This window comes from Oncorhynchus tshawytscha, linkage group LG20, assembly GCF_018296145.1.
Source record: "Oncorhynchus tshawytscha isolate Ot180627B linkage group LG20, Otsh_v2.0, whole genome shotgun sequence".
NCBI classification, from domain to species: Eukaryota; Metazoa; Chordata; class Actinopteri; order Salmoniformes; family Salmonidae; genus Oncorhynchus; species Oncorhynchus tshawytscha.
Window position 1 is genome coordinate 34,250,051 of NC_056448.1, and position 13,840 is coordinate 34,263,890.

Sequence of the window (13,840 nt, forward strand, 5' to 3'; positions counted from 1 at the left end):
ACTAAGAAGCCAACCTTACCGAAGCATATCACTCATTGGCCTAGACCTCTGCAACATGTACAGTTGACAACTTTATCCACCGAAACTACACAATCCTCTATCCCAAGCCCTCCTGCACACTTCCCACATCTTGGAATCTCCCTCCTACACTGCTGCGTCGTGACCATAAAGTTGCACTTGAAACAGCGTGGTGGACTCGCCAAAAAAGCTCTAACAGGATAAATGATATCCTAACAAGACCTTGTCAGGTAAAGACTGACTCAAAAGGACTGATGTGATGCCTCCGTTTCACCACACTCACCACCGGCTCTGTGTCGCACCAAACAGCAGGCGTCACAAACACCTGGGATCTTCAACGGCTCCACCTCCACACCTCCACAGAAATCACTCCTTTAAAAAGTGCCCTGTTCTTAAGAGCAAAGCAAGAAACAGATCTTGACCCAAGTTGCATGACACGGAGTGTCCACTCCCTCTGCTCAGAAGAAACAATCACAAGTCCACTACAGGTTACCTTCACTGATTCAACTCCTTTCACACCCACCCTGAAAAGATCCACCAAAAGGCAAGGATCCACTTTCTCAAAAAATATCACTCCTACTGGACCAAAAGCAACTTTATCATAACCATGTCCATCAACGGCTCAGGCTCCAAGCTCCTCACAACACTTTCTACCACCACCAGTTCACCTCCAGAACTCAAACTGGCATCTGGCTCACACTGAATTTGACACCAATCTTCCTTGACATACCTTCTCCCTTGTTATTGCTAGCTTCAACAGATTCAAACCATCATCTGCCTCCCTCTGTCTTTCCAAACCCCTCTTTTTCCCTCCAGTCCTCCTTCCTTAAGCAATTACCCAACTCCTTCTGAACATATTCAACTTTTCCAAACATAAATCTCTTTTAAGCCTCCTCAAGAGACGTGCTAAGAACTACTCCCTCCACTTCAATCTCCACCAGCTCCTGGCTTGGCTAGAGCTCCCTTTTTAAAGCTCTGGATAAATCCTTATCACATTTTTTTATGAATTAAAATCCATACTGAGCAATAAGCATGAACTCGAAGACAGATACTGTGAGATGCCAAAAAGTCGATATTTCCCAGATTTGCTTTTGTATGGAGCTCGATATGACGATTTCATTTTAATTGGAGGCATTTAATTGAATTACAGCACCACCACCACCCACGCAGTTGGTGTGATCTCGTCACCTTTGCTCTCCTCTATAATTCCCTCTTTGAGCAACCTCTTGTTGCGCGAGAAACAGTAGGGCGTTGGGTGGCACGCACTTTACTTACCCGCCCTGCGCGCCTCCTCCCACCCTATTCAATGTATCTTGCGCTTGTTAGTGGATTTAGCTATTTGTGCCAAAGCGCGTGGAGCAACAGCACTCTGTCCGTGTCTGTCCTCTCGGTCGTTGCGATGTAGGCTACGGAGCATCTTCACAGCAAGCAAAGTGGCGCACATACATCTCTTTGGACTTTTGAGTCTTCCATATTCACATTTTGGAAGGACATGTAAATTGGACATCTTTTTCAAGTTACTCAAGGTAAGATCTTTCTTGATTTTCTTTTTTGAAGGTTTTGCTGATTGAATAATAATACAACATCTTATAATCTTATAACAACAAAAGCATATTTTAGGAGCAAAAATTGTAATAGCTTAATAATTACATGAAGTATGTTAGAAAATAATGATCAATCATCAATGCATTCGCCTACCTATTGAAAAAGACTTTGCCTTTATTTCATTTGAAATGCATACAGATTGCATCGCCTCTTCAAATCAAGAGAACGACTCCGTCCCGTGGTCAATAATCAACCTAATTATTGACCGTGCTTGATTGCAACTGCAAATTAAAATATTCGTGTCATTTGCTCAACTCTTGCAGAGTTGACTGACGGAGCTCAGTGAGCAGAGGGCTGGCCTACAGTGTATAGGACTGATCTTTCTGAACAATGACAGATGGTATAGCAGTATACCCTCTCCCATCCACATAATTTAATGCTAGTTAATAGTTAGTTAGTTTATTGTTAGTTAGTTCAGGAACTGAAATTGAGTTTATGTGAATGTAATTAAATATGGACATTTCATTACATATCGAATTAACATCTACATGAGTAGAATTTGAATTATTTCCGTAACTGTCGTTATCCATTGACCTTTGGTGCTGAAGGTTGGAACCTCAGAACGCCGCTATCCCGCTGTCCATGGTTCTGAAATGAAATCTCTCTGGATTTGTTCACATTTGACATTCTGTATACGTGCAGAGGGAGGGTGACTTACTTCTGCTCAGTCATCCTGCTTGTTTACCTTAATATCTCGGTCTTGGTTTTGTCTAGTTGTTGACTGGAGGTTGAAGAGGTTTACAGACAACCTAAGCTCCAATACAACGCCAACCCGTGCAGCAACATAATTACTCCATGGCTGGACTTTGTGGTGCCATATTTTAGCTGTCACAAAATTACGCCATGGCTTGACGTTTTAATTATGCCACGTGGTGCCATATCTTTGCTGTCAGTCAAGCTGTCAGTATACTCGAATTATGCCAAAACATTTCCAAACGGCCCGTCCAGCGAAGGAAAGGCTCCCTGTGTGAAACATTCTATGAGAATTATATATATTTTTATTTTACCTTTATTTAACTAGGCAAGTCATTTAAGAACACAGTTAGGAACACACTCCGGCCAAACCCGGACGACGCTGGGCCAATTTTGCGCTGCCCTATGGGACTCCCAATCACAGCCGAATGTGATACATTATACAATAGCCTGGAATCAAACCAAGAGTGACACAATCTGAATGACCTAAAATAAAAATCACAAATTGGTATTTCAGTCAGGCCAACCCAAGCTGTACTGTGCAAGTAGATTAATAGTAGGCCGACTATTGAAACAGAAAATGTAGGTTTTAAAATGAGTCAGAAATTCAGATTTCTGATTTCCCCCCCATTTTTTCAGGATTTCGCTCTCACAATCTCACACTTTAAAAAAAAACACAAATACAACACAAAAACAGAAATACAACACAATTGTATGTTATAATACCATGACAATGCTTGAACAACATCAGCAGACCACTTTTGAGGTCTCTGAAAAAAATCTAAGAATTCTCTATATTTTTATTTAATTGCCTTTTAATTCAATTGTGCAGGCACCTAGCACTGTTGTTTGATTAGCAGTGTTTCTATTGAACATGAGAAGGAGTTTGCAAAAGAAATGGCCACTGGATTGATGCAAATTATATATTGACAGGTAAGCATAGGTTACTTTGTAGCTAGGTAACATTTAAAAAGGCACGTTTTTGGGAAAGCCTTGCCATCTACCAGAAAACAGTCAGGTCTATCATTAACGTGGCTATATTTGTCCTGTTCCTTAATTGTTTGACACCTGGACGATTTACTTGATATTATGAGTGTCTTGCCTTGCGTCAAAATAGCCCATAGCCAAAATCTCCTGTTCTAATGGTTTTCTTTAAACTTTCTTTCATTGTCTAGCAGCCAAAGGCATTATCCTAAACATATTAGCAACCCATGATAGTTGATGCATCTTTAAATACCCCCTCTTCCTGAATTTCTAACGGATATTTCCATCTCTGTCCATGAAACCGCTCGCATGCACATTTGCAAATGTATTTTGAAACGTTCACGCATAGGCCTACTGCCGTGTGTACATTTCTGCGCCTAAAATGTGAAGAAATAATAGTTTATCAACATTTTAAGCTAAACATTCTGATCTATTCCATCATCCTTGTTAATTGATATGACATATACTTCTACTACTCTACTTTGTGTGATTAAGAAGTGAGCACATGCAATGCCCACTGAAAAGTAGTGGGTATATGACGCATACCTGCGTATATCCCCATTACACCACTGGGTTAAAGTTAGGGATAGGGTTAAACTTAAGTTTAGGCAATATTTCCGAGTGGTTGAGTTAAGGTTGAAGGTTTGGGAAAGGCTTAAAACAAAAAACAAAACAAGTGCCTAGCAATGGGATTGAACATCTGGACCCAGATCTGCCCAGGAGACATCCCTGGAGAATAGGCTGATTGAAATTCTAAATGATTACTAGAGTACATTTGATCAGCAGATCTCTCACCTGTAGTTTTAGTTATGAGGTGTTGCAGGTGCACTGACCCTGGAAATGAGATGCTCATTTCCCAGGTTGGTTTTTATTCTCCATCCAATTAAAATTCCTCGCTTACAGTACTTCGGACTTCAAAACAACTTGTCAATTCTGTCAATGTTTCACATGTGAAAGTTAATTAACAAAAGCCCAAGGGAGCTTAGGCCACTTATCAATCATTGGCAGGTTAGAAACTTCAGAGAGAAAGGAGCTTGAAGTCAATAGTTATTCTCTCCAGTTGAGAAGAAACTTTGACCGTTTTTGAGGCAGAGCTGATGTGATTGATGAATAACATTTTGATGCCATGGTGCTCAGCAGGGTACCAGCATACCAGCAGAATATAATCACTAGCAAAAATACCTTGCCATTTTTCACTTCGCTCATTCTTTTGTCATCTGTGTTTGAGTGTGTGTTTGAGTGAGGGAGTGAGTGTGTGTTTGAGTGAGGGAGTGAGTGTGTGTTTGAGTGAGGGAGTGAGTGTGTGTTTGAGTGAGGGAGTGAGTGTGTGTGTGAGAGACGGCATATAGTTGACTGAATCATCACACAATCATCAAGGCAGAAAAATGGTTGTTATGGATTTCTGGAGACTATGTTGTGTTTTATGCGTAATAACCAATCAATATCCACTTCCTGTAAGTGTGGTGTTGCCTGTTATTACCTAGGCATTGTAAAGACTCTAATCTGTCTAAGTATGGGCTCTCTTGATTGGATGACTTTGTCAAGGGGATGTTTCTAACAAGGTCTCAGCACACGGTCATGGTAATTGAAATCTTATTGATGTGAATGGTAAGGTTACACCTCCGCCCATCCACTGTTGCACACACACACACACACACACACACACACACACACACACACACACACACACACACACACACACACACACACACACACACTATGTACATACATTAGAAGATTATTCACATAAGGTGCACTGTATGTCAATGGAAAGTGCCTTCAAGGTTCCACCCCACCATAGAAAGATTACTTTTAAAGTAGAAAAATAAAATAAAAAATAACCAGAAGGTAGCACACCATCTCAGCCAGAACTTCTATTTTGTGAATGACTAAATCAAATCAAATCAAATTTTGAGTGTAGCGAAATGCTTGTGCTTCTAGTTCCAACAATGCAGTAATAACCAACGACTAATCTAACCTAACATTCCACGACTACTACCTTATACACACAAGTGTAAAGGGATAAAGAATATGTACATACAGATATATGAATGGGTGATGGTACAGAACAGCATAGGCAAGAAGCAGTAGATGGTATCGACTACAGTATATACATATGAGATGAGTAATGTAGGGTATGTAAACATAAAAGTGGCATAGTTTAAAGTGGCTAGTGAATCATGTATTACATAAAGATGGCAAGATGCAGTAGACGATATAGACTACAATATATTCTAGAGGTGTCCAATGTGACAAATAATTTCACTGTGTGAAAAGCACAAAGAAACCCACAAACTAAAACTACCTTATCTCTCTCTCTCTCTCTCTCTCTCTCTCTCTCTCTCTCTCTCTCTCTCTCTCTCTCTCTCTGTCCTCAGATTCCACCATGACGCACGCTCTGGATCCCATCAGCTCCAACAGCACAGAAGACTGGAACACCACTTTCTTCAACTCTTCCAGGGACCTCCAGCACCCCCCATACCCATATTACCAACAGAACATCACCTACGTGGACCTCTACCTCCACAAGCCCTCGGTAGTGGTAGTCTTCATTGTGTCTTACCTGCTCATTTTCCTGGTGTGCATGGTGGGGAATGGTGTTGTGTGTTTCATTGTGTTGCGGAGCAAGAACATGAGGACGGTCACCAACCTCTTTATACTCAACCTGGCCATCAGTGACCTACTGGTGGGCATCTTCTGCATGCCAACTACCCTGGTGGACAACATCATAACAGGTTAGTAGCCAAAGGCCTCTTAACCCTAATCCTAGCCTCAACCACAACCCTAACCCTAACCCTAGCTTTATGTCCACACTCCTGCTCAACCCTAGTTTAACTGCAATTATAGTATATAATTATTATAATTATTAATAACACAACATGTAAAGTGTTGGTCCCATGTTTCATGAGCTGAAATAAATGATCCCAGAAATGTTGTTTATGCTCAAAAAACTTGTTTCTCTCAAATTATGTGCACAAATTTGTTTACCTTCCTGTTAGTGAGCAGTTCTCCATTGCCAAGATAATCCATCCACCTGATAGTTGTGGCATATCAAGCAGCTGATTATACAGCATGATTATTACACAGGTGCACTTTGAGCTGGGGACAATGAAAGTCCACTTTAAATTGTGCAGTTTTGTAACACAACACAATGCTACTGATGGCATCATGTGGGCGAGCGGATTGCTGGCGTTGTGAACAGAGTGCCTCATGGTGGAGGTGGGGTTATGGTATGGGAAGGCATAAGCTACGGACAACAAATACAATTGCATTTTATGGATGGCAATTTGAAAGCACAGAAAAATCGTCACTAGATCCTCAGTCCCATTGTGAGGCCCATTTCTTTTAAGGAATCTTTGACCAACAGATGCATATCTGTATTTCCAGTCATGTGAAATCCATAGATTAGGGCCTAAAGAATTTATTTAAATTAACTGATTTCCTCATATGATGTCACGCCCTGACCTTAGAAAGCCGTTTTATTTCTCTATTTGGTTAGGTCAAGGTGTGACTTGGGGTGGGCATTCTATGTTGTCTATTTCTTTGTTTTTGTCCGAGTATGGTTCCCAATCAGAGGCAGCTGTCTATCGTTGTCTCTGATTGGGAATCATACTTAGGCAGCCCTTTTTCCCACTTTCCCACTTTTTTTCCCCACTTTAAATAATTTTCCCCCAAACAATACCCCATAATGAAAACAGTTTAAAAAAAAAAAAGTTTATAAAAAAATTCAACAGAAATATCTTATTTACATAATTATTCAGACCCTTTGCTTTGAGACTCGAAATTGAGCTCAGGTGCATGCTCCCTCCATTGATCATCCTTGAGATGTTTCTACAACTTGATAGGAGTCCACCTGTGGTAAATTAAATATGTTTGGACATCATTTTGAAAGGCACAAACCTGTCTACATAAGGTCCCACAGTTGACATTGCATGTCAAGCCAAGCCATGAGGTCGAAGGAATATTCAGTAGAGCTCCAAGGCAGGATTGTGTCAAGGGATAGATCTGCGAAAGGGTACCAAAACATTTCTGCAGCATTGAAGGTCCCCAAGAACACAGTGGCCTCCACTCTTAAATGGAAGAAGTTTGGAACCACCAAGACTCTATCGCTCGACCAAACTGAGCAATCGAGGGGAAAGGGCCTTGGTCAGGGAGGTGACCAAGAACCCGATGGTCACTCTGACAGAGCACCAGAGATTCTCTGTGGAGATGGGCGAACCTTTCCTGAAGGACAACCATCTCTGCAGCACTCCACCAATCAGGCCTCAGGTAGAGTGGTACGACAGAATCCACTCCTCAGTAAAAGGCACAAGACAGCACGCTTGGAGTTTGCCAAAAGGCACCTAAAGATTTTCAGACCATGAAAAAACAAGATTCTATGGTCTAATGAAACCAAGATTGAACTCTTTAGTCTGAATGCCAGGTGTCACTTCTGGAGGAAACCTGGCAGCATCCCTACGGTAAAGCATGGTGGTGGCAGCATCATGCTGTGGGGATGTTTTTCATTGGCAGGGACTGGGAGACTAGTCAGAATCGAGGGAAAGATGAACGGAGCAATGAACAGAGAGATCCTTGATGAAATCCTGCTCCAGAATGCTCAGGACCTCAGACTGGGGTAAAGGTTCACCTTCCAACAAGGCAACGTCCCTAAGAAAACAGCTAACACAACGCAGGAATGGCTTCAGGACAAGTCTTGAATGTTGAACCCTATTGAACAACTCTGTAGCACAACTTGAAAATAGCTGTGCAGCGACGCTCCCCATCCAACCTGACAGAGGTTGAGAGGATCTACTGAGAAGAATGGGAGAAACACTTGTTTCTCTCAAAGTAAAATAAGACTACAATCATCAGGAATTCAGCTAGAGTGAGTTTAATTTAGGAAATCTGTTCCCAAGTATTCCCACAAAGAGAAAAATAGATAATGCCTGTAATCAAGGTCTGAAATGATTGTTATTTTCAAATACAATCTGTTTTTGGGATTAGTTGTGTTCAATTAGTTGTGTTCAAAGATGGCCCATGGCTGAAACTAGTTGACTATCCCTGCTATAGAAAAAGCCTAGTTTAATTCTTAATTTCTTAACTAATTTATCAACATGTTTTTTGAAAGATAGCTTTTAGTCAATCCAGATTCACAGATCTTTATAAGTGGGGATAGGATCAATGAGGGCACCATACAAAGTACGTATGCATAAATCATCAGATACAATTTTACAAATTCATAAAAAATCAAAGCTGAAATGTCTTGAGTCATTAAGTATTCAACCCCTTTGTTATGGCATGCCTAAATAAATTCAGTAGTACGGGTTAGGGTTAGGGTTAGGGTTAGGGTTACACATTCATAAATGACAAAAAAGAGAGTCAAAAAATTAATCATAAGGATTAAGGTTTTCAAATCTTTGTCCTATGTCTAAGAGATAAGAAAGCTCAGGAAATACAGTTGAAGTCGGAGGTTTACATACACGTAGGTTAGAATCACTAAAACTTGCTTTTCAACCACTCCACAAATTTCTTGTTAACAAACTATAGTTTTGACGAGTCAGTTAGGACATATTCTTTGTGCATGACACAAGTCATTTTTCCAACCATGTTTACAGACAGATTATTTCACTTCCAGTGGGTCTAAAGTGTACATACACTAAGTTGACTGTGCCTTTAAACAGCTTGAAAAATTCCAGAAAATGATGTCATGGCTTTAGAAGCTTCTGTTTGGCTAATTGACATAATTTGATTCAATTGGAGGTGTACCTGTGGATGTGTTTCATGGCCTACCTTCAAACTCAGTGCCTCTTTGCTTGACATCATGGGAAAATCAAAAGAAATCAGCTAAGACCTCAGAAAAAAATTTGTAGACCTCCAAAAGTCTGGTTCATCCTTGGGAGCAATTTCAAATGCCTGAAGGTACCACGTTCATCTGTACAAACAATAGTACGCAAGTATAAACACCATGGGACCACGCAGCCGTCATACTGCTCAGGAAGGAGACGTGTTCTGTCTCCTAGAGATAAAAAAAAACGAGTCCTATATCAACATAACCTGAAAGGCCGCTCAGCAAGGAAAAAGCCACTGCTTCAAAACCACCATAAAAAAGCCAGACTACGCTTTTCAACTGCACATGAGGACAAAGATTGTACTTTTTGGAGATATGTCCCCTGGTCTGATGAAACAAAAATAGGACCTTTTGGGCATAATGACCCTCATTATGTTTGGAGGAAAATGGGGGAGGCTTGCAAGCCGAAGAACACCATCCCAACTGTGAAGCATGGGAGTGGCAGCATCATGTTGAGGGGGTGCTTTGCTGCAAGAGGGACTGGTGCACTTCACAAAATAGATGGCATTATGAGAAAGAACAATTCTGTGGATATATTGAAGCAACATTTCAAGACATCAATCAGGAAGTTAAAGCTTGGTGGCAAATGGGTCTTCCAAATGGACAATGACCCCAAACATACTCCCAAAGTTGTCGCAAAATGGCTTAAGGACAACATAGGCAAGGTTTTGGAGTGGCCATCACAAAGCCCTGACCTCAATCCTATAGAAAATTTGTGGGCAGAACTGAAAAAGAATGTGTGAGCAAGGAGGCCTACAAATATGACTCAGTTACACCAGCTCTGTCAAGAGGAATGGGCCAAAATTCCCCCAACTTATTGTTGGAAGCTTGTTGAAGGCTACCCGAAATGTTTGACCCAAATTAAACAATTTAAAGGCAATGCTACCAAATACTAATTGAGTGTATGTATACTTCTGACCCACTGGGAATGTGATGAAAGAAATAAAAGCTGAAATAAATTATTATTTCTTCTATTATTCTGACATTTCACATTCTTAAAATAAAGTGGTGATCCTAAATGACCTAAAACAGGGAATTTTTACTTGGATTAAATGTCAGGAATGATGAAAAACTGAGTTTAAATGTATTTGGCTTAGGTGTATGTAAACTTCCGACTTCAACTGTATATTTTTTGGACACATATTTAACTCCTTATTTTTTGGGGCACAAAACTACCTCTATACTTCCATTTTTTTTGTATGGGTTATCTTCAGATGAGTCCTGTAGAGAAAAACGGAGAACACAATCGTGTTCGTGAGAAATCCAATACAACACATCAATGAGTACCACTCTTTTTATTTTCAAGCATGGTGGTGGCTGCATCATGTTATGGGTGTCAGTGGAGGATCCTCAGAGAAAGAAGGGGAGGACCATCCTCAGTGAATTTCAGAAAAAATAAATATAGTGAAACAATGAAGTTATCCTTTTAAGATAAAACTATACTAAATATTTTCACGTCTTCAAATGATTGATTAAAACACACTGTTTTGCAATGAAGGTCTACAGTCACTTCAACAGCAATCAACAGCATTCTATTCATATTGCCAAATAAAATGTGATTTTGATTTGATGAGGTAGCACCATGGTGTAGCCGGATGGACAGCTAGTTTCCATCTTCCTCTGGGTATATTTACTTCAAACCAAAACCTTGGAGGCTCATGTTTCTCTCCCCTTTCAAAGACTTACACAGTAATTAGGACAACTTCTGGAGGACGTCCTCCAACCTATCAGAGCACTTGCAGTATGAACTGACATTTTCTCGACCCAATCAAAAATTCAAAGAATTAAAACAGCATAAGCTACAGCTAGCTATCACTGCGGTGCAGAGAATGTGACTTTGACTTAAAGATTGAGAAACACAATATTTGAACAGTTTTTAACAAATTAATTACTTCAAAAATGAAGGAGAAGCAATAGAAAGAGAGAGATTGAGAGAGCTATATTTCCTTGTATTTTTTTTCTCACTTTCACTTACCTAGCTAGAGAATGCAGCTGGCTAGTTTAGCCCAATCAAACCCCGGTCTCAAACAGAGAGGGATGCTATGTTAGCTAGCTGGCTATGGTTATCTAACATGGGAACTTTTCCAAGTCAAAGTAAGCTTTTGGTTTTATAAATTTATTGCCACCGGGGCCTGCCAGTGTAACTGCTAAACGGCTTTCTCTACACTGTACCGCATAATTGTAGCATGTTTACTAAGGCATTCGTTATTGTAGCTAGCTATATTGACTATGAAATAATAATATATAATAATAATAATAATAATATGGTGACAATGATGTAGGCCGTGTGTAGTGGATAGTGGATAGTGGTTATGGTATGGAAAGGATTTTTCGCTTGGTCATAGACAGCTGTTGTAGTGCACAGAAGTCCACAAGGGATGGGAAAAGGTGAGAGGAGGAGATTGCGTAGATCTGAGAAGGAATTATACAATGAGCAAATTATCATGCTGTTTGCGTATGGCTGCTATGAAAGTGAACTAGCGGTGATCAGGGGTGTATTCATTCCGCCAATTCTGTTGAAAAACATTTCTTAAACGGCAGCAAAACTGGGATGAACATACCAGAATTTGTCCAATAGAAACTCTTGTTTGCAACTGTTGGACTAATGATTACACCATAGATCAGCTAGATGCAGGCAAGAGTATGCAAGGCAGTATTGAATGTGTCACTGTCTGTCACCTTGATTACAAAAAAAATCCTCTTGACCTGTGCACCTATGTTGTAAACTTTCATTCGTAGCTAGGTTGTAGCAACCTCCATGATGGGTATAGGGAACATTTTAGTATCATGTATTAGCCTAAACCTATTGATGTTACATTGAGCTGGGTGAATGGAGTATGAATGACAGTCAACCAATATGCTGTAATAGAAATAAGGCCATGCTAACTTAAAAAAAAGTCCTCCTTCATCTTAAACGGCATTGACTGCCATTGATGGGTATGCTTGTCAGGCAAGGACTAGGGAGTTTTTTGGGGGGGATAAAAATACATGGAAAATCCTAGAGGAAAACATTGTTCAGTCTGCTTTCCAACAGAGCCTGGGAGACAAATTCACCTTTAAGCAGGGCAATAACTTAAAACACAAGGCCAAATATACTCTGAAGTTGATTACCAAGCCGACATTGAATGTTCCTGAGTGGCCTAGTTACAGTTTTGACTTGTATGTTTTACAGAGTATGGCTTCTATTCAACCCATATGGAAACATTCTTGCTCTCTGCCCAAGTACAATGCACATACAGTAGATCATTCCATCTAACCCATAACACAAAAATTACTACTGGCAGGCTAATTATACAATTATAAACAGATTAAAAGGGGCTCAAGTCAGATAGTCTCCAACAAGATCAAGTATGTGTCCCTTGATATGAGTGGGAAAATTGACATGTTGGGTAATATTGAAACAGTCCAGAACAGCAATGAAATTAGAGGTAAGTTTTGAGTTTGATCCACGTACCAAGCAACAGTAAGCGGAGGGAGAGTGGGACCGCAACGGTGAGCAGTTCAGACAGGAAATATTCATTAGCTTTAGGAGGACAGTACACAAGAATAGTGATCATGGAGCAAGATGATTTGTAAGCAATGTATTCAAATGAGGAGATAGTAGGACAGTTTAGTTATTTTGATTTTGCACAGTACAGCTAATACGCCACCACGGCCGGTGGAGTGAGGGTGACACAGGTAGCCAAAACCAGCGGGAGTAGCTATTCTTTTGTAAATATATATTTAAAAAAATAAAATAAAAATTTCACCCCTCCACAGAGGACAAATATCTTTGTTTTTTTTTACATACATTTTACCTATGCATTTTACATACACATTTTACATATACATTTTACATACACATTTTACATACACATTTTACATACACATTTTACATATACATTTTACATACACATTTTACATACACACTTTACATATACATTTGACATACATGGTACTTTTACATATAACAACAATACATTACCAAAAACCTCTTTAATCCCAACCCTCAGCCACTCCCAGCCCATCCCACCTACAGTATCACCATAGACCGCCCTTGTTTGGTTTCTATGTGCCATATATTTTTCAATTGTGCTGTGCTGTTTTACAACATTTTAAATCTTTCTAATTGTGTATTTTCCACAGATTGTGAGCTAAAGATGAAAACCTTTCCTACGAGTATTATTATATTATTTATTGACTGACTATGGCCTTCCAGATCGCACAACACTGCTATTTGGAAGGTTCATTTTAAATGCATGTTGTGATTTTTTAACGATTCCTGAACCTGCGACCAGAAACAAGCTACATAGGGGCAACACCAGAATAAATGATCTATTGATTCTGTCTTTTCGCAACAAAATCTACAGAGCTGAGACTGTTGTATGCCCCATATATATAGCATTCTGTTGTTGGTAAGAATTTGAAATAATAATTTAAATTGAAAAACTCTTATTGTTGAGTCAAGTGTAGTTTTTTGTACCATTTCATAAACCATGTGTCATGGTCAACATTTTTGTCCTCAGATAAAACTCATACATTTTTCCATTTATGCCAGTTCCTTTCAGCCAATTTGTATCTTTAATATATGGCAGGCAAACAAGTTCCCTACCTTCTCCCTTTTCCACTTGCCAGCTCCCTTTTTGTGGTAGTGCTGCAATCAGTTGGAAATAAATTTGGGTAGAGCAGATATTCCGATATATTTTTGATAACTGCATATGTGACATAACTCCT

General features: G+C 39.8%; 1 protein-coding gene across 1 annotated transcript in view; it reads left to right on the plus strand.

The window, feature by feature from the left end:
• The first annotated feature begins 1,378 nt into the window (after positions 1 to 1,378).
• The window catches only part of LOC112219798 (neuropeptide FF receptor 2-like), a 31,735-nt gene continuing 19,273 nt past the window's right edge, over positions 1,379 to 13,840 (plus strand). Inside the window, exons 1-2 of the mRNA XM_024381310.2 lie at positions 1,379 to 1,544; positions 5,679 to 6,035. Coding sequence (XP_024237078.1) covers positions 5,687 to 6,035 — 349 coding nt within the window. The 5' untranslated portion in view covers positions 1,379 to 1,544; positions 5,679 to 5,686. The remainder of the gene's footprint in view (positions 1,545 to 5,678; positions 6,036 to 13,840) is intronic.